At 42.6% G+C, this 25,877-nt stretch overlaps 1 protein-coding gene across 1 annotated transcript in view; it reads left to right on the plus strand.

Annotated features, from left to right (window-relative positions):
- Positions 1 to 25,863, plus strand: part of EGLN3 (egl-9 family hypoxia inducible factor 3) — a 48,349-nt gene extending 22,486 nt beyond the window's left edge. Inside the window, exons 3-6 of the mRNA XM_019519921.1 lie at positions 16,199 to 16,318; positions 20,330 to 20,466; positions 23,519 to 23,592; positions 24,766 to 25,863. Of these exons, the coding sequence (XP_019375466.1) occupies positions 16,199 to 16,318; positions 20,330 to 20,466; positions 23,519 to 23,592; positions 24,766 to 24,803 (369 nt within the window). The 3' untranslated portion in view covers positions 24,804 to 25,863. The remainder of the gene's footprint in view (positions 1 to 16,198; positions 16,319 to 20,329; positions 20,467 to 23,518; positions 23,593 to 24,765) is intronic.
- The last annotated feature ends 14 nt before the right edge of the window (positions 25,864 to 25,877 follow it).

Raw genomic sequence — 25,877 nt, forward strand, 5'->3', positions numbered from 1 at the left:
AGAGAGGGTGGATGGGGGAAGTGGGGGGAGGGGAAGAGGTGGGTGGTGGCTCCAGTCCAGCCTCTGCACCCTCCAGGAGTGCTGTGCAAACCCCAGAACAAGCTCCCTCTGCTCCCTTTCTCCCCTCCCACTCTGAAAACAGTATTGGAGCTGGAAGGGGGAAGGGCTGTTGTGATGGGAGAGCTGCTCTAGGCTTGCAGCCACTCTAAACCAACTACCGGGACCCAACAGTGAATGTCTGTGGAGCACCATGAGTAACAACAGGGAGCTGCTTTTCTGTCTGCACTGGCAGTGTCCTTCCCTCCACCCCACTCATGGATAAACTCTGAGGGACAAAGAGGGGGTGTTTTTACAGTTGTTTTTTCACTATGACTTTTTTGTTTTTGAAAAACCTTAAATAGATTTTATTAGATTTACAGATGTTTCCACTGAGCAGGTTTAGCTGAGTATGGTAAAGGCTGGAGATGCCACCAACCATCAACTATTCTGTCCTTGGTTGTTTGGTTTTTTTTAAATACTTGGTGGAAGTTACAAAAATACTGCACAATATGTGTTAAGGTCTTTCCACAGTTCTGAAAACAAAGATCTATCCTTCTGTAAAACCTTGCATGCTGGAATTAAAGAACATTAAAAAAAATATTAACACTCATCTACTAATTCCACAGTTGTGCATTGGCCTATTTCTAGGTCTCCTTTCCCAATCTAAAAGGGTAGATAGTATGTTTATCCTGTTTTATCCTGAAGCAAAAAATACTGATAGTTGTATCAATTTAAATGTATTTTGCTTATGCACTGGTTTGGTTTTCTTTGCTGCATTTTTATTAAAAAAAGAAAGAGGAAAATATTCTTAGCTGTTCAGCAAAGCACTTAAGCATGTGCTTGCTTAAAGACTTCTTGAAATCAGCACAACTCAATTAAGTCCCCAACTGAGAACATAATTTGTGAGGAATATTTTATTTTGTTTCCCTCAAGCCTGGTAACTTATGTACCATTTGTCTGTCTAAGACTTTTAATGGGGAAGAGCTTTTTTGTTACTACAGATGTATAGTGCTGAGCTGAGTGAGGACTAGCACCTGATGGAAGCATCTTTAGGTGAAGCTCAAATTAGAAATAAATAGTGCTTCTTGTCTGTCCTTGTATAAAGATACATACTTGTATCAAGTGTCTCACTCATTATTCTTATGCCAGTAGGTTCACAGTGTCCTAGGTGCTGTCCTAATACATGGGAATACAGTACATGATCTGCATAATTTACAACTGAAAACCTTGATGCTACGCTGAGCTCCATGCAGATGGACCTGTGTGCCAGCCCAACATACTGCTGCCTTTGTAGGGCTCTGTGGATCCAGAGGTCCATCCGTGCAGAACTGGGGTCATTGCAGGCCTAGGGTCCAAGAAAACAACACATGAAGCTGCAGGGCTAAGAGGTTGGGGAGACAGAGACAAAAAACCTATATATTATACAAAATGAAATACTCTCCAGCCTGGCTGTTTTTAGTATCCGTAGGTAACCTAGTAAAACTTAATTTAAAGAAGAGGCTTAACGGCAGAGTGGAGAGTGGTTGTAGCGTGAACGTTATGGTATGTCCTAATGCTAATGTATGTTGTTCATTTGTCTGCCACATGGTGTATATAAATAGAACCGGGTCTCCCAGGATATATTGACAGCCTTGTACTTCATAGGATTCACCAGTATTTCCCTTTCCTTAACTGATTAACTTGTCATCTGGTTTTCTTTGTCTGTACTATAATTTTGAGGCATGTGTATGGTTTCTGAACCAGGCCAACAGAAAAGGTCACTGAGTGGTTAAGTATTTTCCAGACTTCCTTTTCACAGGAGGAGGAAGAAGAGAATTAGTAATGCCAATCCTTCTGGCCAGAGATATTAAAATTAAGCATTTGATAGTGATCCAAGACCAAAGAGTCAAGGTTGCACATTTAACATTAAATTCCTGAAGTCATATTTAGATGGCTAATTGACATAAAGGGACAGTGTCAGTTTTAAAATTGTGCCTCTGGTTTTAAAAATAGTTGGGCTTTGTTTTTTAGCACCTAGCATCTAAGATAACTAAAACTCAAATTGGTTTGAGAACAGTTATTGTTCCTCTCTGTTTCAGTTTATGTGTGCATTTGCTGCTGCCTGGTCTGTTTCATGACTTGCCCTATACACAAGTTGTTGTTAGTTGCTCTCCTACAATGTCACACAAAGATTGCATTGTGCTAAGTGTTTTAGAAACCTGTAGGTAGGACATGGTTTTTGCCACGAAATGCTTATAATCAAAGGCACCAAACCTGTAAACACATATTCATATGCTTAAAAATAAGCATGTGAGCAGTCGTATTGAAGGCCTCGATGCTGCTGTGCCCCCAGACTCCTGCTGTCATGCAGAACTGCACTGAAATCTGGTCTCTCAGAATCTCCCATAAGCCGCTGCTTCAGTAAGCTGCATTGGAAGTAGTTGCATAAGTCCCGCAAGAGCAATGCAGTGGAGGAATATATTGCAAGAATGGATGGAAGGAAAAATTGGTGCCTGAAACCATTTGGCTGGTGTAGCAATGCTGCTGCATCGCTAGTAGTGCTACTGCCATTTTGCCTTTTAAATTAGGAAGGATTTTGTTTTCTAGAGCAGATGCAGAGAGCAACGTTCCCTCTAAGCTGTGCGGTGTGCGCAGTCACACAGGCACACTCATGCCACAGTGCCAGGTGTGCCTGCATGGCCGCACACACCAGACAGTGTAGAGGGAACGCTAGCAGCCAGCATTTGTGGAACAGCAGTCCCTGTTGCTTGATAGTGCTTGATAGCACATCTCCAGGGAATAATTCTCACTAGGGGTAAAAACAAGACAAGTGGTAAAAATAGGGCAACCTGGGTTCAAATATGAACTCTGAATGCATCCAGCTGAGCATATGCATGTGGTTTGTGGTGCTACAGAGCCATCTGCGGTGCCACAAACTGCATGTGCAGCACATGCAAGTGTTCCCTGCATTGCTAATGTCTCTTTGATGCTGGGAGATCCTGGGTGTCAAAAAACGGCATGGCAGAAAAAAAGCAAGGCGATGCATGAGGTGGCAGCATGCACTGCCTGAAACTGGAGCCTGGCCAGCTGGAGCCATACTCCAGTTGCCAGCTAGGCTCCACACACCTGAATTGCCACTGCTGAAGCCTCAGAAGGCCCCCAGGACAGGCTGTTGGGGCCAGCCTCTCTTACTATACCTGGGGCAACTTGCCACACACCAGAGCATGAATGCACAGGCATTTCCCTTGGACAAGTAGCAGCAGCACAACTATGTGCTACTGCTCTTTGTCCCCAGGGAAATGCACATGTGCGCTCGTCTGGACTCGCCCTTTGATGTTGCCATGCAGTGAAAATTTGGGCAGCTGCTTAACTTCCTTGTGTTTGGATTTTCCCACCTATAAAAAAAATAAAAATAAATTAATTAATACTTAACCTAATGAATCACTTAGAGCTGCAGCTATGAAATATAGGACTGCGTGCTGAGATCTTACCGAGTTTACTCGATTCCGGGATAAACTAGTTATTTCCCACATTCAGCATAGGGGAAAACAAAGACTCATCCTAAAATTGAGTCCCAAGTAAAAATGCAGTACCTGAAGTCAGAAGAGGTGGCAGGAATCCATGTAATGGAGTCATGGGCAGAACAGAACCTGGGGGGTGAGAAATTATATGTGGGGAGTAACAGCTGGGATAAGGCTGCTTGCTCTCCCCTATTGCTTGCCTCCCTACCATTACTTTCCCTGCTGCAGAGATGAGGGGAGATGATGACCCTCCAGTAATTAGATTCTCTACATGGAAAATTCTAACAAACTTCCATGTATAGAATCCAATTCTTTGGTGGTTGTCTTAAATTCAAAGTTGTCTTGGATTCAGATAAATGTGGTAATTGTCTTGGGTTGCTTAGGTTAGGTCAACACACAGTTTCATTGGTGCAACCTTTGGGTGGGGATGCATTTGATCTTTCTTTTTTACTAATATACTTTTACTAATTTTAGCCTAGATGCAGCTGTAGTATTATAATGCGTAAATAGTTTTATTTCCTTTCCTATGCTGGGTGAGGGGGAGGGAGCAGTGAAAGCAATTCTAGTACCGGGATATTCATACTAATATATCCTCATCCACGTTAGAGGTGCTGTACTGATTCAGGTATACTAGTATCAGTGCAGCAGGACAACTTTTTTGTGCATGTAACGCCTTAGAGTTGAAAGATTAAAACACTTCCCACGTTGGTTACAGCATAGCATAAATTATTTGTTATGGTAATTTATCTTTGGTAATGTAAATGGATTTTTTTTCCATAAATATCCATTTACACAAAATCTGTTCAGGGATAAATGCACTGTTAGCTAGTTGCCTTCCAAAAATGTAGGCTTAGTGTCATTCCAAAGTTAACAGCAGTAATAACTGATCTCATCAATTAGCCTTAATTTGGTGGTACTGCTGTGATAACAAAACACTGGAGTATTGTTCATCTCTCTGCTTCTGGAGTTCAATAGAGTCTCTATTGTGTGAGATACCAAGACTCCTTGATGTTACCTAGACAGCATATAAGGACTGTAACTGGGTTGCAGAGGACCAAGTTATTTTGCTTCTGCACCTTTTTAAACTGCCCTAGGAGAACCCCTAGCACACGGGCAAGAAGAGGTTTGCCTTGGCACAGGGGTCAGTAGCTCAGCAATGGATTCTGATCTGCTGCAAAACCCTGAAGCAGCTTCTGGAGCTTGAAATGGCCCCAGGTTCCTCAGCAGTTTTACGTCTAGGGGATAGGTTATGGATAGGGTCCTACCGAATTCACAACGGAAGTGGGGTGTGCTGCACCCTTAATCTTGCAAGCTTCCTTAGTTTAGCAGGTTTCCCTGTGCACCTCCCGCTGCTGGTTGATGGAGGGGTCCCACTTGCAGCTTGCTCCTAATCGGCAGGGAGACAAAAAATGTGGTTTTAAATATGGTTCTGTTTTTGCCTTGACACCAGTCAGCAGCAAGCAGCCAGGTCGCCAGGGTGCCTCAGCCAGTTGGCAGTGGAAGATAAAAACGGTGCCGTATTTAAAACCACATTTTTTTGCCTCCCTGCCAATCAGGAGTGAGCTACAAGTGGGGCCCCTCCACCAATCAGCAGCACACAGAGGAACCTGCAAGATTAATGGAGCCGCAGCACACTCTACTTACGTTGTAAATTCTGTAGGGCTTCAGTTATTTACCTTTGCCTCCATTCTTCCTGGTTTGTGCCCCAAAAGCTTCACCACCAGAAGCTTTTATTCCTCCTATTCAGAGGAGCATTATGCATACAGCACAGTGTGTATTAACTGATGCAGTCCTGTGGGCAGTATTACTATCTCTCCCTGAGACCACAGGTTTAGGCATAAATTAATAATAAAAGGAATGTGAGCCTGATCTTGCAAAGTTCCAGGCAAAATTTCTGGTTAAGTTAGGTCAGAAGAGTCGGCCCTGATATTAGTGCTCACAGACGGCTTCAAAGTACAAACAGTTACTTTAAATGTTGCGAGGGAAAGGTATTGCTTAATATATCACAATTCCTGTTAATGTTCCTCTGAGCGATTAAAAGCAGAATTGTAAAGATCTAAGGGCTGACAGGGAATTAGAGAATCAAATATTAAAGGCATCATGAAATTATCTCTCTGCTGTATATACATATGTGTATATGACCACTTAACAAAATAACTTTAAGAAGATTTATTTGCTGGTTACCATGCCTTTATTCCCCCCTGAAAACCTAAACTTAAGGGGAACTTCTTCACAAATTTCCTTAATGAGCTCTCACTTATGAATTTGCTTTTCTACAAGGCTGAGCTCTCAGTCACTGTCTCTCTGGTGGCTCATTACAGAGGATTTTCTTCATCCATATTGAATGTTTATGATGCCTTCTAGTCAGAATAAGTTTATTTTAGCTTTGTTCCTGGGAAATATTTTTAAAAAGTGGGGGTGTGTGAAGTAGTTTGTGTTTGGATGATGGGGGAAGGCTTAAAATGCAGGTAAGAAAATTCCTAAAATCAATTTAAAACAGGCTTTTTGGTTTCCAAAATTAAAAGAATGTACATAAGAATTGAAAGTGTGTGTGTGTGTTTCTGGGGGCAGGGGCTTGCAGTGAGAATGAGAAAAGAGAAGTGTGTTGCCTATATGTACTGTAAGCATGCTTTTCCTTCCCTCAACAGTTTCTCTGTGAAGTGTACTCTGGAGTAAAGTTTGTGTTTGATTGCTGATACGGTCACGCTCTGCACGTAGCACTGTCATTAAGCCATCATCCAGCTGGCCAGGAGCCAGAGCTCAGCAGTGAAGGGGCGGTCTTTCTAAAACGAAACAGCTTTTATTGATATGTCGATGTGCCAAGCATGTTTACATCTGCTAATTGGAGACTGAACCTGAATATCCTGACTGAAAGAAATTAATTGGCAATAGCCTTTTAAATTTCAGTCTTACAGTGATGGCATGGCTGCTCTCAACATATAGTAAGTGTATCTATTCTAAAACTACTGCTGTGTGCACATAAAAGAAATGCTCATTAATAAAATTTCTGCATGAAGAGAAGTTTAAATTAGATAATAATTAAAAGATCCTCTCTGTTTTCAGTATTGTAGCACAGTAGAAAAAGTGCATGAGCAATGAGAAATGTTAATTGCAGCATCTAGAAAAATGTGTGCATGAAAAAGACATGCCTTTCTGATACAAGAGAGGAGATGAATTCTTATAATGATCAGAAGAGACAAGGGTGTTCATTTGGAAGCAAAATTGTAATCCTGTTGCCTAGTATTCTAATCGACTTCCTTTATTTCTTCCGTCTTCAGCATTTTCATAGATTCATAGATTGTAAAGCTGTAAGGAACCTCAGAAGATCATCAGGTCCAGCCCCCTGCACCAAGCAGGAAAGACAACTGGGGGTTACATGACCCCCAGCAAGGCGACTGTCCAGTCTCCTCCTGAAGATTTCCAGAGTAGGTGATTGCACCACCTCTGGAGGGAGCTTATTCCACCCTGACTGTGAAGAAGTTTTTCCTAATGTTGAGCATGAATCGGTCTTCCAGGAGTTTGTGGCCATTACTCCTAGTTTTCCCCTTGGGTGCCCTGGTGAACAGTTGCTCACTGAGCTCTTGATGTACTCCCCTAGTCTAGTGATAAGCAGCTACTATAGGTCCCCTCTCAGCTGCCTTTTCCTCAGGCTGAAGAGTGCCAGATCCCTCAGCCTTTCCTCGTATGGCTTGTCTTTTAAGACCAATAATACAGGTGGCTTTTCTTTGGACTCTCCAGCTGCCGTCTCACCAGTGCTGAGTAGAGCGGAAGAATCACCTCCTTGGCTTTGCTGGGGATGTATCAGTTGATGCATGCCAGAATATTATTTTCCCTAATGGCTACAGCATTGCACTGCTGGCTCATGCTCATACTATGGTCTATTATTCCCCCCAGGTCCCCTTCATTCATGGTGCTAGTCAGTTTGGTGCTGCCAAGCCTGTAGGTGTGTTGGGGGCTGCGTATCCCGAGGTGGAGCACTTTACGTTTCTCGACTTTGAACTTCATCAGATACTCATCCGCCCAACTTGCTAGCCTGCCTAGGTCCGCCTGTATCTGTAGCCTATCTTGAAGCATGGCCACACTTTCTGCTGAAGATGCAAAGTGATCAAAAGCAGCCAATTTGAAGGCAGTCTGGTAGCCATGACAACAATTGTATTTTTGAAAAGCAAATATAATCCAGAAAACATGTTCAAGAGTGAGTGAACTTGGCATAGGACCACCACCATTTCACTCCCAGAAAATGCTTTCCAAACATCAGCTGGAGAGGTTGCCTTCAAGGTAGCCTCACCTCCCTGTTACTGAAGTCCTGTATCTTAAGAGCCCAACTTCTCCTCAGGAGTTTGGAGATTTTTTCTTCCTTATGTTTTCTTGTAGCTTTCGGACACCATCATCTCTCCTTCATGCTATCCTCTTCATTTTGGGTTCACAGGAATCTATTGACAATGCTGTAAACTGACCAAAACTATTACTCTCAGTTCTGATTTGTTTAGTGTAAGGGTGGCCAGCTTGCAGTATGTGTGTTGCAAATGGCACTGATAGCCCATGTGTGGCACCCAGCAAATTGAGGAGGGGACAGATAGCACAGGACAGATAGGACAAGGAGCAGAAAACAGAGTGGCAGATGAGGCAGGGAGTACTGGGCAGGAGATGGAAAGAGCAGCGGATGAGCAGGGAAAAGGTATTAGTGCTAATTGAAGGGCATGTGTTGAGTCTGTGGCACACCTGTCAAAAAGGTTGGCCCCCACTGGTAGCTACCCACTTTTACCTATCCTTACATTTTTCTCAGGCAAATCCTAGAATGCCCTTCTCACCCTGTAGTCGGCCTTGGTGAGGCCACAGCTGGAGTATTGCATCCAGTTTTGGGCTCCACAATTCAAAAAGGACGTGGAGGAGCTTGAGAGAGTCCAGAAAAGAGCCATGCTCATGATCAGAGGTCGGGAAAGCAGACCTTACGATGACAGGCTGAGAGCCATGGGGCTCTTTAGCCTGGAAAAGCGCAGGCTCAGGGGTGATCTGATGGCCACCTATAAGTTTATCAGGGGTGACCACCAGGATCTGGGGGAACGTTTGTTCACCAGAGCGCCCCATGGGATGACGAGGTCGAACGGTCATAAACCACTACAAGACTGTTTCAGGCTGGACATAAGGAAGAATTTCATTACTGTCTGAGCCCCCAAGGTGTGGAACAGCCTGCCATCGGAGGTGGTTCAAGCACCTACATTGAACTCCTTCAAGAGCAAATTGGATGCTTATCTTGCTGGGATCCTATGACCCCAGCTGACTTCCTGCGCTTTGGGCGGGGGGCTGGACTCGATGATCTTCTGAGGTCCCTTCCAGCCCTAATGTCTATGAAATCTATGGAAGGTCTACCTACCACCAATGCCAAATGGAGCAACTTGACTTCTGAGTCACAGCTCCTTGTTTTACAATTGACAGTCTTCGGAGAGCCTGAAGGAAAAGTAGACTTTACTATCTGTATGATGTTGGCAAAAGTTTAGTATTGAGTAAAGCTGTTCTTTCTAACAAAAGGGCTATTCATGATTTTGTTGTCTATTTGTGTGTTGCTATTAAGAGCTCCTTCAGACCCATCATATTCACCAATAGCACTTTTTAAAGGCAGCATTAGTTTATGTTGCAACTGCCTGACGTAACCGGATTTGAACTCACTGAAGACTTCTTGAGCAACGGCTTAGCACACGTCATTTGCAATTATTTGGTATGATGATAATCAACAAGTAGAGAGCTTCCTCGGAAGTCTTTCATTCCTGCCTTTTTTCCAAATTTCTTCATCAACTGCTGGAACTACCAGAAACCATTTTTGCATCATCAAGTTAGTGCTGCTTTAGCAGAGACATTCTCTTTTCCAGCCATGGAAATCAAAACAATGACAAATGATTATCTTTCAAGTTGAAGAGTACAGGTAAGAAACTGCCTGATTCAGGACAAGGAGGATTTCTAAAAAAACCCACAGCACACCATAATTTCCTGGACATAGGAGCAGTTAAAATATAATGTTGAGCTTGCTCCCAAAAGCTTTTATGCATATTTGAAGCTGCAATGGAGTGACAGTGGTATAACTGAAGGATCATGGCAGAACAAAAAGCACAGGTTTAAACAGAAAGGCAAGAGGTTTTTTTTTCCTGTTCCTGGAATATCTGGATTAGTTGGACAAAATCATATATATCCAAGAGAGAACTTTCAGGCCCGAAGGCACTAGCTAGAGGAAACAGGAATGGGAACTAACTCAACAGCTCTTTGCACAGCTAAGTGACAAGTGGTTCCTACGCAACAGAAAGAGAGCAATATAATAAAATTCTGATCCTGACATTGGCAACCCCAAGGTTGGAAAACAAATGCGTTGTCATTTCTCTGGGTGGGTGTCTCACCTATATCTTGCCCTCTTTTTCTTCAGATTATCAGAATGGTTAGTAAAATATGACAGGACCAAACAGAGATAAGAGTGATCATACCAGTCTGGCCTCAGCCTGTATCTCTTTGGATTTTTACAGATTTACCATCTGTCAGCACTGGTTCCTGCTGTTCTTTCTCAGTCTCATTTATCAAGGCACCCTTACTCATCCAGACCTTCAGCAGAGACTTTTGTGGATTCTGAGCACAGCAGCTTCAGTGATTTTTGGTTTTTTTGAGATGGGGCAAACTCTTAAGGCAGTTGCCCTTGTTTGGGGTCCACCGTGAAAGAGTCTGATCTATTATTGGGGGATGCTATCTAGAGGCGGCATTCAGGAGCTCCTGAGGAAATGGCAGCCTAGGCCAGTAGCCCCTTTATGAACTCTGTTAGAGCAGTTCATCTTCTAGACCTTAGTAGATAGGAACAAGAGATTTTTTTTTTTTGCCCTCTTTCACTAACACACAGATGCCTTAAGGATTCTTTCCAGGTAGCCTCCATTTTGGTCAGAGGGAAAGTTTTCAGGAAGTGGGAGTCTTGAGACAGCTGTGCAGCCTAGTAGAGTCTGAAAGTAGCTTTGCATTAAAACTCCTTCTCCATCCCCTTGTAGGATTTCCACCAGGTGGTTAAACAATAGAACAGAGGCTTTTTGTAAATCCTCCCCAAACTTCCCTTTTAGCTAGTAGGTACTTGCATGGGAGGCAAGGGAGTATGGTTAAAGAAACTAAATTCTACTTTTCTTATGCCACGTTACCACTCATGTCAAGGGACACTGTGGGGTGAGTAAGGTAAGCAGGATTTAATCCACAGGAGCTTTTGATTTATATTTCCAATGGCCATGTTAAAAATAAAATGGAGAAATATCTTCTATTCTTTCCCATTTGTTCTTTCATACAGACTATTAAACTAGACCAGTTTGGCTAGTTTGTCTCTGTGGTGGTTAAGCATTTTGGCTTGATTTTCATAAATTCAGACAAACTAGTGTTTAATCCCAGCCATGAATATTTTATACCCAGCTGTTATAAGTTATATGGTAGAAAACACTTGGACACAATTGGGTGCAACAAGAAAGTACTTAAGAAACACCATGTTGTTCCCCTTTGTCAGATGAGCCTCGCCTGAGAATCTCTGTGCTTTGATCATTAGATGTCAGATTTCTCATGTTCTTTTAATGTAGAACATGCTGTGTGCCTTTTTTCCTAGATACACTGAATATTTTCAGTCTACAAGCTAAAATCAAGTTGAGTACAATGTGTGCTCATACCTGAGTCAGTGAAGTGAATCCCAGAGGTCCTTATTCCCCAAATTCCAATTGTGTGGTTTTTTTCTGACCTTTTGTGCACAATAGTAAGTCGCATATTATTAGAGTCCAATTTAGTTGAAGTTGTGTAAATATATGCCCTAAAGCTATAGGGGCAGGGGAAGTAACACCATTGATTCTGATTAATATCTTGACTTGTTTCATGACATAAAGAAGAGGAGACAGTGATCATAGAACTGTCACATGTCAGTATTGCTTTGTGTTTATGTAGCACCTGTTTGTCTGACAATCTCAAAGTGCTTTCAAAATTTGACTAGCTGATATACAGGCACAACTTCACTGTCTCCTGGGATCAAAAGTAGCAGCTGTTTAGCAATATACAGCAGCACTACTCAACGGGCTGGTGCAGGACATGAAACAGAATCCTGTATCCAGGTTATACCGCAGGGGTATTTAGGCTGACAGAATATAATTATCCAACTCCGAATTTTGCCTGACAGCTGGAAGTAACACCCCAGTTCTGAGAGAAGTTTGGGACCTGTAGTGGGGGAAAAATAGCAAGTGATTTGCTAGTATTGCATCTCATCATAAACATTGTCATCTTTACCTTCCTTACAAACACCACACTAGGCCACTGGTTCAACACTAATAAGAAGATGAAGTATCACCTTCTGCCTGTTGTCACCTCTGCCTTTAGCATCAACAAGGTATTTCTTGATAGTCCTTCCTCCAGTACAGGCCCATCTCTCTCTGTCTAGACTGGGAGATCTGATAATCGCACACTGTAAGATGGAGTAGCCCACAGGAAAGCACAGAAAAACATGTTTGGTTTTCTCACAGTGGACATATTAAAGAGGGAGGTTGTCTCCAGGTATTTATTTTTAAATAATTTAAAATTATTTATTTAAATTTTTATTTGAATATTTTATATGTAAATAAAATATTTTTAAATGCTTATTTTTAAACTTGCCAAACTTAATTTGCATTTCCTTACAAATCTTAAAGGTTTGCAGAATTCTTCCCCTTGTAAAATATAACATACTTTAAATGTAGTAACAATAGAACCTTTTTTGTAAATCTCTTACACAACACAGTTCATTGACAATTCCTGGTTCCTTGCTGTGGGTAGTAATAACTGGTGGCTGGTTTACGCCCTCTTAGGAACCTAAGGTCTCAGAGTGACAATGCAAAAATGAAAGTGTTCATTATTTCCTTCACGTTTTCCAAGTTTTGCAGTGCTGTTAAGTAGAAACCTTGGACAGAAAGGAAACCAGTCATGCCAGATAACTCTAACAGTTAATTATAAACACGATTTTTTAGGTCTTTAATTTATGGTTGTCAGCTGGACCATCTTTAAGCTAAATAGTTTATGTGAAAATTGGTGCATGTGTATGCATGTTTTTAATTTGCAGTATTAGACTATAGTATTTTTTGCCTCCACCAAGTTAAAGCTAGTAAAAAAAAAAAAAAAAAAGATTCACCTGCTGACCTACTTGTAATAAAATGAGGACATCAGCTGAGAGGTGCTCTGTGCATTTGCAGTGGGAAGCTGAGCCAACTCTCAGTGATTGCTGCTGATTTTGTTTCTATAAAACAATAAGGCACATTCCTACTTCCATTGCCAGATTTAGTTTGTTAGTTATTTTTATAGCCAAATTGGCCAGTGGGGAGAGCGTTTATGCTGTAGGAGTGTATTGTCTTTGACAGAACATTCAAAATGCAGAAGTAGCAAAACTGATTGACATGATGTCTGCTCACCTAGCTAAAAGATAGCAATTTTGTTGATGTTATCCAGTCTCCAGCTTTTGCAGCAAGCCCAAGTGCAAAACTGGCAAATACCAATGTTCACCAATTCCCTAAATTAAGGCCAGGTCACTCAGCTCATCTCCTGTTTCTTGTTTGCTTTTGAATGAATCCCAAAGTAGTGCTAACAGCTGGAAGCCCTGCTGAGGCCAGCTTGATCTACCCTGGAGCTGCTCCAGCCAGCACTCTGATAAAACTTGATATAATTTCAACAGGCTCTAGGATGACCTCAATGATTTCCCTTCATTGTTTAAGGTTTCATTCAAATATTACCAGTGCCAGGAAAAAGGATATTTCATTTCTGCTTTTTTGCTTCAGAGTCTGCTATAACTGGAAATTAGTCTTTAACAGTATAGGTAACATAATCAGTGCCTGGTAATTGTTCTCCTCTTTTATCTCTCAGGATACTGTGCGTCTCAAGTGTCAAAATGAAAATGTATTGGTGCTTGCTTAAAATAAAAGCATGTTTTTTGTCAGAGTATATTATTTGAGGGAGCCTGAGAAGGCCCTGACTCATGGTTATAGATTTAAATCCTAGTCAGGTACCTGACTAGGATTGAAATCTATATTTCAATCCTAGTCAGGATTGATTTATATTTTGAGTTTTTGAACCTTAATGTACCTTCTAGCGAGAGCTTTCCTTTGCCTTCCAGAACCACAATGTTGTCTTAACCCCTTCTTTTCAAGCCAGTTTTCAATCAAAGAGTCTTATTTCCATAAGGTACAAAAGATGGTGTTAATCTTTCCCCTAGCAAGGTAGACTTTGCTCCTATAGATGTCTATCCTATAGATACAGTGGTCCAGGGGGATCTTGTTCCAGTCTGGGCCTGCTCTACACTACATCATGTTGCTGCCAGAACTCAAGTCCAGACTCAAGCTGCTCTGTCACCACAGTACCCTTTCTTTTTTGCTAACAGAGTATAGCGTAGAAATAATTTAAAGATGCTCCCTAAGTAGGACACTGAGGAAGTTGGTAATTGGTGCTAGGAACAGACATTCAAAAAGCCTGTGGCCGAACCAATCTAAGTTGCACGGTTTTCTGTAAGCAGCATGGTTTAATCAGTAGCAAACACCCCTCCTCCCCCTTCTAGTTGGGGAGCAAAACTTAGACCAGGTTCTGCCATTTTTAAACCAGTTTTGTTTGCCAAACTTCTGTTATAGGTATAGACTGGTTTCTCATCACTTACACTGGTCAGTAAAAGTGTAATGTCTGTACTTGGCCTGGGAGATGGTCCTTCAGTTTAACTAGTAAATCAGGCAGAACAAGGAACTGCAGAGGTTGCTTGTTGCTTCTCAATAAAGTTCATTATTGTTGGTGCTTCTCATTCATTGATAACTATGTATTGAAACTGTTGATCACTATGCAGAGTAGTACTACTGCTTTGAGAGGTGGCACAAGCCTTATTGGCTCAGCAGCTTCACACCTTTTACCATTTTGATAGTGGCTTGATAGCAACTTTTACCAACAGCATTTGGTGCTTTTCCCAGGATACACTTGGCACTCTTGACACAGCTGATGAAGTTGAATTGCACAGAGCCTCCAAAAGGCACTCAGCTATACATGTGTTCTGACTGCTACCTTGTGGGGGAGTGTAAGGTATTGACCACCTCTTGAGACTCTTTAGTTTGTACGGTTGGCCGGAGGGGTCAGAAGGGGAAAGCAGATTCTAAAATGGTTCCTGTAATGACTTGATACAAGCAACAGGTGCCATTCTCCCTGGATTTAAATGTAAGGAGAGGAAACAAGAAAGAGAGTGAATTATTGTAGTGTTTAAAATTTAAAACTGTATTCGTGCAGCTGCATGTCGCAGCTGTTTGCATAAACGGCACACCCTTGTGGAAACAGACCATTGGCCTAAATAACAACAAATCGGAGACATTTGTTGTACAGCTTGATAGCAACTTTTGTTTCTGGTAGGCATGTCTGCACAACAATATGATGGTGTACTCGTAGCTTGGGCTGGCACACTTCTGCAGCTTAATGTTACTGAGTAGTTATGGTGGAGATATGGCAATGCGGCTAGTAACTAGACTATGTGCATCCAGGGATTTTGCATATTTACACTGCTCACTAGCATGTGCTATTGTTCGTGCTCCCCCATCTTCACTGCTATTATTACTAGCTCTACCTAGATTAAGGATGTTATCTGTGCACCTTCAGTATTATAAGCGATTGGGGTGGGGGATTTAGGGGGAGGGAGAACGCTAATAGAAACAGCCCAAATGGACTGTCACTACTGCCCCTCTGCAGGTTCAAACTAGTGTCTTAGAGAGATTGGGTAGCCCATCAACAATGTATTGACTCATCCAGCTCCCCTTGTCTACTGATAGAATTTTACTGGTGTGACCTGAGGTTAATGTGCATGTGCTGTGAAGAAGCTCTTTTAAGTGCTTGGCAGCCATTCTCCCTTGTTATCTCCTGTCTTGTGGTTTGGAGTAATTTATATTTGGTTTTCTGTTGATCTATCTTGCCATTAAAGATGAAATTAAAGAAATTGTGAAATAAATGGTCATGTTGGCAGGTTTGAAGATGATCAAAGAAAGCAGTGTGCTTTTGAAAAAAATGCTGGTTGCTTCTGTGGCTCAGTCTGTGAGATCAAACAAGTACTGCCTTGTGCAAACACAGCATGAAAGATTTGCAGGTTTCTGCGGATTTTGCTTCATGGCTCCCCTACTTCCTGGCAAACCTGAATTTTCAATAGAATAAGGTGTTCAGGCAAGAGACAAATGTAGTAGAAATTTGGAGGATGGGGTAAGGCATAACTTCTGTATTTTGAGATTGTCTGCTTTCACTATGACCTGCTACTGTAGTTTTATAATGATTGAGAGTAGCCTTAAAGATCCTAGCAAACCTGTATCAAAACTCTCTCTTGAACACCAAGCAGCAGTTGAAAGTTACCTGGCTTGAAAATTTAATAGTACACTTGTGCTTTTCCATAGTCAAAATTTTCTCTTCTTTTAGTCTGTGCGCTTTTAAACATTGTCAGCATTACATGTATAGGATTTAATACAGGATTATTTAGGGAAAGAAACTTGTGTGAAAATTCTTCTTGAATTGACTAGACTCTTTGGATCTATGGTCTGAAAAATTTCAAATCTAGATTCAAATCAGGTTAACAGCAAAGTTTTAAAAATAAAACAAAGGCGTTGGAAAATGTAGCTGACAGATATTTCTATTTTTTCATTTAGGCTATGGTAGCCTGCTACCCCGGGAATGGAACTGGGTATGTTCGTCATGTGGACAACCCAAATGGTGATGGGCGCTGTATCACTTGCATATACTACCTGAATAAAAACTGGGACTCGAAGGTATGTGGACCAATGGGGGTGGAACTCCAGAAACAGCCTGTCATAGCCATCAGTTATTTTTTTACACTTAATGCTAATAACTTTGAACTCTTGAACCACTAGTTAAAAGGACTATGCCTTATTGTTTATGTTTATTTTCATGCTGTTTATAGCAACCCTTTGGAAGCCTGAAATATATTTTTGCTTTGGCTCTTTTTCCTTCTATCCCACACACATACTTGTGTGCTGTTGTAGAATTTCTCATAAGTAGCAAGGTGCTACTATCTACATTTAGTGAAAAGAGTAATGAAGTACTAGAAGCCACACTCGCTAAAGAGCAAACGGATAAGACCAGCTCCAGTTTTAACAAACATGATAGTCATGTTTTGGGCCCATTATCCTTTGGAGTGACCTACCACAAAGGATCTGTTAAAGAAACAAAAAATAGTGCCCATCTTCCCCCTTCTGTGATGTAAAAAAAGGGCACAACATTTTTTTGAATAGCTTTTTACTCTAGAAATATCGGGGATGTGGAGTCTTTGTTTTTTCATGACTTTGCTGGAAATCTGGGAGGTGGCAGACATTTTATATGATCTCTCGCACTTCTGCAACCGTAAGACAGGCATCCCAGGACTGATTCCCAATTGCACTAAACTTGTTCCATGTCAGCGTGGCATAAAAATGCCTTAAATTTTGTGTAAAGCTCCCATAAGGCCGTATTGTGTCGAGGACCCTTTCTGCCATATATAGGGCTATACAGGCCTCCAGTAGAAGAGACAAATAGGATAGTGATTGAGAGCACGACCCTGTTGCTACTCTGGCTTATTAGGAGTCAGGCAGGGACTTCAAAATGCCAACAGCAGAAAGGTGGCTGTGCGAATCTTCGGTTGCTTATTTGATTCAGAAGACATTTGGAGGCTGAATCTCCAAATCCAAATCGAATCAGGAGACCCATTAATTTCTCCACATTGAATCGGAACCCTCTGATTCGATTTGGAGAGATTCTACAATTCGGACATAGACACATCTTTATATGTTTTTCCTACATACCTCAAGGTACCAGGCGGCTCTTGAATGCTGAGATGGTGAGGGAGATGGAGCATCCTATGGGGAGGAGGGGGGAGGGTCACCTGCACGCTTGGCAGTGGCCCCGGAAGTGATCCACTTCCGGGTCTACCGTGGAGCACGCGGGGGGACCCCCCTCTGCCCCCCGGCTTGGTAACTGGTGCCTCCTGGGTCTGTGGGGGCCCCCTGGGCTCCCCCACAGCTGATCACTGACCGGGGGGAGGACCCAGAAATGGACCAGAAGTACATCTGGTCCACTTCCGGGTTTGCTGTCAAGCGTGCAGGGGGCCCCTCCACGCTCCTGTGGAACGCTCCATCTGCCCCACCATCTCAGCATTCACGAGCCGTGCCCGCTACCTCGAGGTATGTAGAAAAAACATTAAGCTGTATCTATGGCCAAATCACTGATTCTCCAAATCAAAATTGAATCTTCAGATTCGGATTCAGCCATATCAAATCAGGGCAGTGATCTGAATCAACAAATCAAATCACTGTCCCCCGAATTGGAATTGAATACAGCCCACTTTGCACACCCTTAGCTTCTAGCTACATTTTGTCTCCTGTCCTTAGAACAAGAGTGATATAACTTGAGGATTGGGCCATCTTATTCTGGACAGATTTCCTTCTTGCCTTTGCATCAGTCAGGCAGAGGAAACATGGGAAAATTAGAGTTCTATGGCATCGTTGTCCCACCAGCAGTGTTCCCTCTAAACTGCGTGGTATGCGTGGCTGCACAGGTGCGTCTGGCAGCATGGCATGAACACACCTGCACAGTCGCACACACCGTGCAGCTTAGAAGGAATGCTGCACACCAGATACTTGGTTTCAATTATCTTTCAGTTATCAGATAGGTTTCAGCTATCTGGTTTCAGCTTTGCTATCGTTAGTCACTACCATGTAGCTGAACTTCTCCTGATGGTTTGTTTCTTTATGGGTCAACCAAAATACCAATGTGTACATTGGGTAATGGGTCTGTAGTGAACTCAGTGCTTTGTGGACCCCTCATGTTATGTTACTGTGGGGATACTTTCTGTGTTTTGTCTCCAAATATGTCTTGTGAGAAGGTTGACCATGTAAGATGCAGACGTTTGGTTCTGGGACTAGAACCTCCATCCATAGAATTCCCTCCAGGTCTGGCCTCTTCTTGTGAACAAATTGGGAGGTTGCCTAGGGTGGCAGAACTGAGGGGGCAACAGCATTTTAGACCTGATGAGTGGTCAGTGGCTTATGTTTGGTCAGCATGATTAGCTCTGTAAATGCGGGGGAAGGAAGCAGCAATATGTATTATGCCTAGAATGGCAAAATAGGGCCCTGGTTCTGTGGAGGCAGATTAAATTGTTGTCCTTTCTCCATCTTTGTTTGAGTGTAAGAAGGAGCCCCATTTCTCTATGGGTGTGCATCTAGGAACAGAGAAGAATTAAGGCTCTTTTAAAGCATTGTCTGATCCCCTCTGTACTCCAGGAGATGCCTCTCTATAAGAGCACTATGTTGAGTGCCTGAGGTTTGGTGAGAAGATGTGCAGCACAGGGCTAGCCATATTTTCTGGCACTGTGCCCTACTAAATTCCATGCCCATTGCATTTCCTCTACAAAACTAGTGTAGGAGAGAGGAGAATGCACTAGTGAGGCATCAGTGAGACAAGAGCAGAGAGCTCTTGCCTCAGTAACTCTTTGGAGACTTCCTTTCCCACAGATTCTCTAGGTTCTTGGGTCTGGAAAGTCTTTCCCCTGTACAGGTCCCTAAATCCTTTTCCCACAAAGGAATGCCATGCAGTATCCTTCATAGGGGAAACCAGCAGAGCTTTCCTACCTCTCTAGTCCCCTCCTCTGGCTTTCTTTGTAGCACAGGGAAATCTGGTTTTCAATTCTCACTGTATACTGCAAGGCGATGAATTCAGCCTTGATCGGGGATTTATTATACTTTAAATTATAAACAAGATAAGGGCTCATAAAATCACAGAATCTCTCTTTAAGCTTCTATTTTTAGAACACTTTCCAGCATGTTCTCAGGTTATTACCTGGTCAGATAATACTAAGGTCACCTTCTCTTTAACCTGTCTTGGTCACATTAAGCAGCTGCCCATTTAACTGATAACCAGCTTTGTGCACTAAACCAAAAAAAAGTGATTTAATATTATGGATGCCATCACTGAAGAATGCTGTATGATACGTGAGAACACTTCTTTAGCTTCAGTATCTTGGGAATAATAGCTAATTGTAGTTAGTAAAATGGAAAAAAAATACAAATGTCTAATTTACTTGAGTAAACTTGAGTTGTAGGACTGGCAGAGAGATGACTTGGCCTACGTACTGCAAAGATTTGCCACCTTTGCATTTCCAATGAAGGATGTAATTTTTTCCCATAAGATTGATGGAAAACAAGGATAGATGAGCTGAGAGTGAAATCAGGCTAAGGAGACCACAGGTGGTCTGGAAATTGAAAGGAAAAATGAACAAAAACTTTAATACAACTTTAGAAACAGAAAAAGATTCATATCCAATGCATGTTATACTGCAGAACATAAAAGATAACTCCAATCAGATTTCAGGAAGAGGCCTTCAAAATCACTGTAAGCAGTTCAGTGAAATCTGATTTCACAACAGCAAAGAATAAATATGCTGCTTCTCTTATGAGTCTTAACTAATTTTAGAAACAAAACTGAACTTGAGAAGTTTTGTCATCTTTGCAACAAGGTCTCTGTTAGTGGGGGACTTGCTTCTCAAAAGCAAATTTTCTTCATCTTGAAGGATTTCCTTTATCGCCACATATTAACATTCGATCATTTTGAAAAGTTTGGAAAATCAGAGTGGTTTTAGTGATACAGTACATACTTTTCCAGCAATGTAAGTGCTTTTCCAGTGCTGTCTTTGTGTTGAATTAAACTTTTATTCCACATTTGCAGTTGTTTTTTTAAAATGTGCTTATGGGTATACATATGTAGAAAATTAACCTTTCCTCTGCTTTCAGTTGCATGGTGGAATGCTTCGGATATTCCCAGAAGGAAAGTCCTATGTGGCAGATGTTGAGCCCATTTTTGACAGATTACTCTTTTTCTGGTCAGACCGAAGGAACCCACATGAAGTTCAACCTTCCTATGCAACCAGGTAAATAAGATGTTCAGTACTTACATATCCAAGGAAAAGAGCAAAATTATTTACTTTATCAGTAAAACACTTATTCTAGATTAAATATGTATTTAGATTATGTATTCCAGATTAAATGGTAATAGCACGTGCCCAGTGCGGAGAGAATTTTTCCAGTGCAGGTACTACATAAAACAAACTTAGGATGTGGTCACAAGTGGGGACCTTTTCAAAGGGAGAGGTTTCTAAAGGGGAGGATCTAATACAGTGGTCACCAGCTAGTTGATTGGGGAGCCCCTGACAGGTGATCTCAGTCTGAGGGGACTAGCCCCCCCAGACTGAGATCGACTATCAGAGGCTCCACAACCAGGAGCGGCAGAATGCACGTGGGGAGCAACAGGGTATAGGAGCTGTAGGATGCACGTGGCTGGGCTGAGCTGCGCCCCCTGCCGCTGGGGCTGGGCCAGGTGAGTGGGATGATCCCCCTCTGTGTCCCCTGCCACTGGGTGAGTGGGGCCCCTGCTGGGCAGGAGGAGGGTCAAAGCCTGGGCATCTCATCCAGGCACGCAGGGGCTGGGCTTCCACTGCTGCATGCACTCTGGCGGAGGCCCAGGAGGGCACGTGTGCCTCCCCTGATCTGTGTGGGGTGCGGCAGCTGCCAGAATCTGGCAAGGGGCAGCCCCAGAGTCTGGGATACAGCTGCCCCTTCCCCAGTTGGGCTGAGGACAGGACCAGTGCCTGGACCCTAGGCCCCTGCTTAATCTCTGGAGACAGAGGAGAGGGTGCTGTAAACCCCAGATTAGGAGGCATCTCCCTGATCTCACTGTGCCCCTGACCTTTAAAGACCGTGTATGCAGTCCAGCTGTGTAGGCAGTTTTTTGACATCCCTAAAGTCTGGGGACGCTAGGATCAACAAGTTTCCTCCTGACCCTGAGATCAAGTTTCACTTGTAGTTTTCACTCATTAGTGGGCACAGAGGCCTGAGGATTGGGGCGTGGCAGCCCAATCCCAGGGTCTGATGTGTAAAAGCCCTGCAGGTGTGAAGGTTAATGTTCCCAGTGGGAGAAAGTCCTTTGGCTCCCCTCCCAGGAGTCTCTGATCCCCCACACATGGCATCCCAGCCAGAACTGCTCTGCACAGAGTTTTGAGAATCAGCTTCTCATCTGCTTGGTGAGAACCACACTGGGGCCTATTCCAGACCGTGGTTCAGGTCCTGGCCCCAGGTGACAATTAACTCCTAGCTTTCAACATGCTGGTGCAGGGGGAGCCTGGGATTATCCTCCCCCTGTGTGGCAGGACAGTAGGAGGCGCTAATACACTAAGCCACCCATCTCACTGTGCCTGACCAAAACCCCGCTTCAGGTGTCTCCCCTGGGGTGCCTGCATCCGGCCAACCCCCTTCCTGGAGCCCACCAGCAAGCCTGAGGTAATTGTTGCCACCACACAGGCTCTGGTCTCTTTTAGGGCTCTGTGCAGCCTGGGTTACACAGACCCTGCAGACCTTGGGGGTGCTTCACGCGCTGGCAGTATTTCTGGGTGCTCCTTACAGCTTGGAGCCACCCAGGAAGTTTTCAGGTAGGGCAGAATCAGGTAATAATCAGCCAAGTTCTGCTAGGAGCAAAAAGGCCTGTTTCTTCCCCTTCCCTCCCCCCTCCCAGTAAACGTTTACAGCTAGGCATGCTGCAACAGAGAGTTTTTACAGAATGGGCTTGTTGGCCCATTAGCCGCTTGTTAAAAGATGCATAACCCTAATTTACTGGCTAAATTTCAGGTAAACTACTTACATATACATCCATAGAATTCTGAAAGCCTATGCTTCAGTGTAAGCTTCCAAAATGCCTGCTGAAGGAAGCCCCTCAGGTTGGGTGACCTGGCCATTAAATAACTTTGCTGACCTCATCGCCTGGTTCCAACCAGAAACAAGCATCCTCTGAACATTGCTGATGTAAACCAATCCTTTTAAAAGTTGTCAGCAACCCTTGGTGGAAAGACCAGTGCCACAAAACTGGTCATACCAGTTCCTTGGTGGGAAACTTTTAAGACACGGGTTGTTTTAAGGGGTACTTGGGAAGGCCCTAGGGCAGGGGTGCGCAGTTATTTTGGGCAGAGGGCCGCTTACTGAGTTTTGGCAAGCCATTGAGGGCTGCATGACAGGCAGCCCAGGGCAGATAAATATTACTTTTCTAAATTTTTTTAGGGGCCCTGTGGGCTGGATTTGAATGGCCTGGCAGGCTGCATCTGGCCCTCGGGCTGCGTTTTGCACACCCCTGCCCTAGGGGGTACACATGGGCAGGGATGGAGTCTGGCTGTGCACACCCCCCCCCACTCCACAACTTGCCATCAGGGGTACACTTATTAAAACGGTTGAAAACCCCCCTGCCTTAAGACAAAGGATCTGGACACAGTAAGGGGGGGTGGGACGAAGCAAAGCATACAGCCCAAACAAGAAACATAGCAAAACAGGGAGAGGCGGAAGGGATTTCTTCACACCTTGCACTGGTAACTAGGGCGTGATTGGAATCTGATCCCAAAATTATGTCCTGCCAGTCACAGAAGACACTGTCTACTATGTGGATCAGATCCCATCTCACCTTGAAATGAACATCTGCCACTGGCCCCAGAAGCAGCCCAGACAAAGCTGACATAACTTAGAACATCTCCCATAGTGCATAGCCACAGCCCAGAATTGAAAGGCACGAGGGTGGGGTAAAACCATTTTTGTCTTTGCCTTCCTTCAGACAAGACTCTGTAAATATACATTAGAACTTGTGCTGCATCTCTTTCATAATACTATTATATATTATGATACTCTTAATATAATATGTAATATATGGTTACATTTATTATGCAAGTACACACATGCCTGTATAAAGAGCACATCTTTATAGACAAATTCAAAGCATTGTATGCTTAGATTATCAAACACTAATTACATTAGTTCTTTATTTATCTGTTCCTGTTCAACAATAAATAAACCAGTGCATTTAGCTCTCTTGAAAGCCAGAAATTTTAATTTTCTCCTCTTATGGTAAAAATACTGAGGAAAAAGAAGTAATTTCTCTTTCTTTCACAGATATGCCATGACTGTGTGGTATTTTGATGCTGAAGAAAGAGCAGAAGCCAAAAAAAAGTTCAGGAATTTAGCTGGTATGATTCTTTCTTAAATAATCACTGAAACATGGAGCACGTGACCTTGTTTTCCTGTAATTGCCCAGCTAGAGAGGGAACCAGAGCTATTTCGTAGCCAAATGATGAAATGGTGAGACGTGGGTTCTGCTCCTCATTCCCACAATTATTTATCTAATTTGTGGCAAGTGGTGCAGCTTTGATAAGAGAGATGGAGTAGAGTCTACCTTACAGTGTTGTTGTAGATGGTGTGACCATTCTTCAGGAAGAAGTGTTCAAGAGGTGTTCAAATTCCTGATCTAAATTGGATAGATATGAGGTATTTGAGCTTGTCTCCTGCCTTCCAGGGAAATGAGATTTGCTCGCTATTAAAAGTAAAGGGGCATCGACTACCTCTTGGCTCTTCCTTGTGGGAGGAAGATTAGGCAAATTCTGTAGCTCAAAGGATGGAGCAGCAGCTGTAAAGACTCTGATTTGTAGCTTTTTTGTTCCCATCTTTGGGGTGGTGTATTCAATTTCAAAACACAGATTAGTAGGTGCCGTTTTGTTGCTCAAAGATTTATACATTTTTCTGGGCAAGGAGATTCCATTTACCTTATTAATGAAGATCATTCATTATACACTGGTCACGCAAATAGCATTTGTTTTTTACGTGCAAGTTACTTTTAGTGCAGGATGAAAAATCTATATTAGCAATGCGTATGGAATTTGTAGATCATGAAATGGCAAGACATTAGGTGTAAATACATGGAAAATCAAAATACACAAAATGCTCTGAAATGAATTTGTATGATTTTTTGCAAGTGGTGAGCAGCAATCTTTTACCACTATCATAGAGGGGGAGCCATGACTGTGTGGCCAAAGAGAAGAAAAAAGCATCAAGGTCTGGGGTCTATTCCACATTTTGGCATATTGCTTAGATACCACATGAGTGAAATCCTCACCCCACTAAAGTTGATTGCAAAATACCTATCCATAAAATGGTCCATCATGCCAAGTTTACATGAGTTTGTACAATGCTGTAGGGAAACTTAGCTGGGAAATGCTGTATGTGAAAATCACAGAATCATGATATACAACATTATCTCTTCTTATTTTACTCCCAGGTCTCCTGATTGGTGTTGCTTCATTAACTGTTCAAAACCATATAGCCTAACTGGTTTTGTTCCCCCCTCCCCAACTGTTTCATTGCAGATGCAGGGAAGAGAGAAGCAACTCTCAATGAAGACTAAACAGCTGCCTGAACTCTTTTTGCAAGCAATCGAATCCAAAGATGACTTGTTAATTTCCAGTGAACCACTGGACATTCTTACACATAAGAATGCACTGTCTCTGTCTAGCACATACATAATACATCAATGGTACTCCTGGCAGTCTCCAGTCATACCTGCATCTAGCAGAAGGAACCCTTGTTTTCTATTTGCCTTTAACTAAAAAAGTAACTGGGGTTTGAGTAAGAGAAGGATACTGCTAAGCCTAATGTTAGTGAATAAGCCAGCTGGCTTTTGGTAATGCTGGTAATAAAGATGACAAGTATTGGAACCAGTGGGGAAAAACCTGAGTCTTATTTGCACTTTATGTAAATTTTCTAGCTCAATGGGAAGGAGCTTTACAAATTAAAATCTGTGGCAGACTGTAGATGGGCTAGGCAAGATACTGAAAATGTGAAATTAAACTAAGTATTTATAAAGGGTCATCTTTTGTTATGCTAAACGTGGGGCCATTGATGGACTGCTAATCACTTTGCAGCACAAAGCATTGGCTTAACTCTCCTATTTTCTTACTTTCTAAGAAGATAATCATCCACATTGTCATCAAATGGCCTGTATTTTATTCATATTTCAGAAGTTGAACAGCAGCTCTTCAGTTGTTTTGCCTTTGCACAGCACTAGAAATGAGGGGGGAAGTGGTCATGCAGACATCCAATTTTATAAACTGTTCCTTTGTGATCTGAGATGGATCTATGTATTTTTTCCATATATTTTATAAAATGCTGCTTTTCCCCCGAAGATTGGTCAGCTTGGAAGGTCATTGATAGAAATGCCTTAGGCCTAAAAGCCAATATATTTTTTTTTCTACCTTTACACACCCTCTTTTTTGTATGATGGAAGCATGAATCTGAAAGGTAAAGTTATGTTCAGCAGCCAGACAAATGTAAGATATGTAACAACAGCTGGCTGAAGGACTTCAGGAGCCAGATCCACAAGGGTATTTAGGTACTGAAATCAATGGGAGCATAGGCACCTAAATATGATTTTGAAGAATTTGAATGTAGAATTTGAATGTAACAAATCAAGTAGGACAAA

The sequence above is a fragment of the Gavialis gangeticus genome, unplaced genomic scaffold (genome assembly GCF_001723915.1).
Source record: "Gavialis gangeticus isolate Ggan-Ray unplaced genomic scaffold, GavGan_comp1, whole genome shotgun sequence".
Taxonomy (NCBI): domain Eukaryota; kingdom Metazoa; phylum Chordata; order Crocodylia; family Gavialidae; genus Gavialis; species Gavialis gangeticus.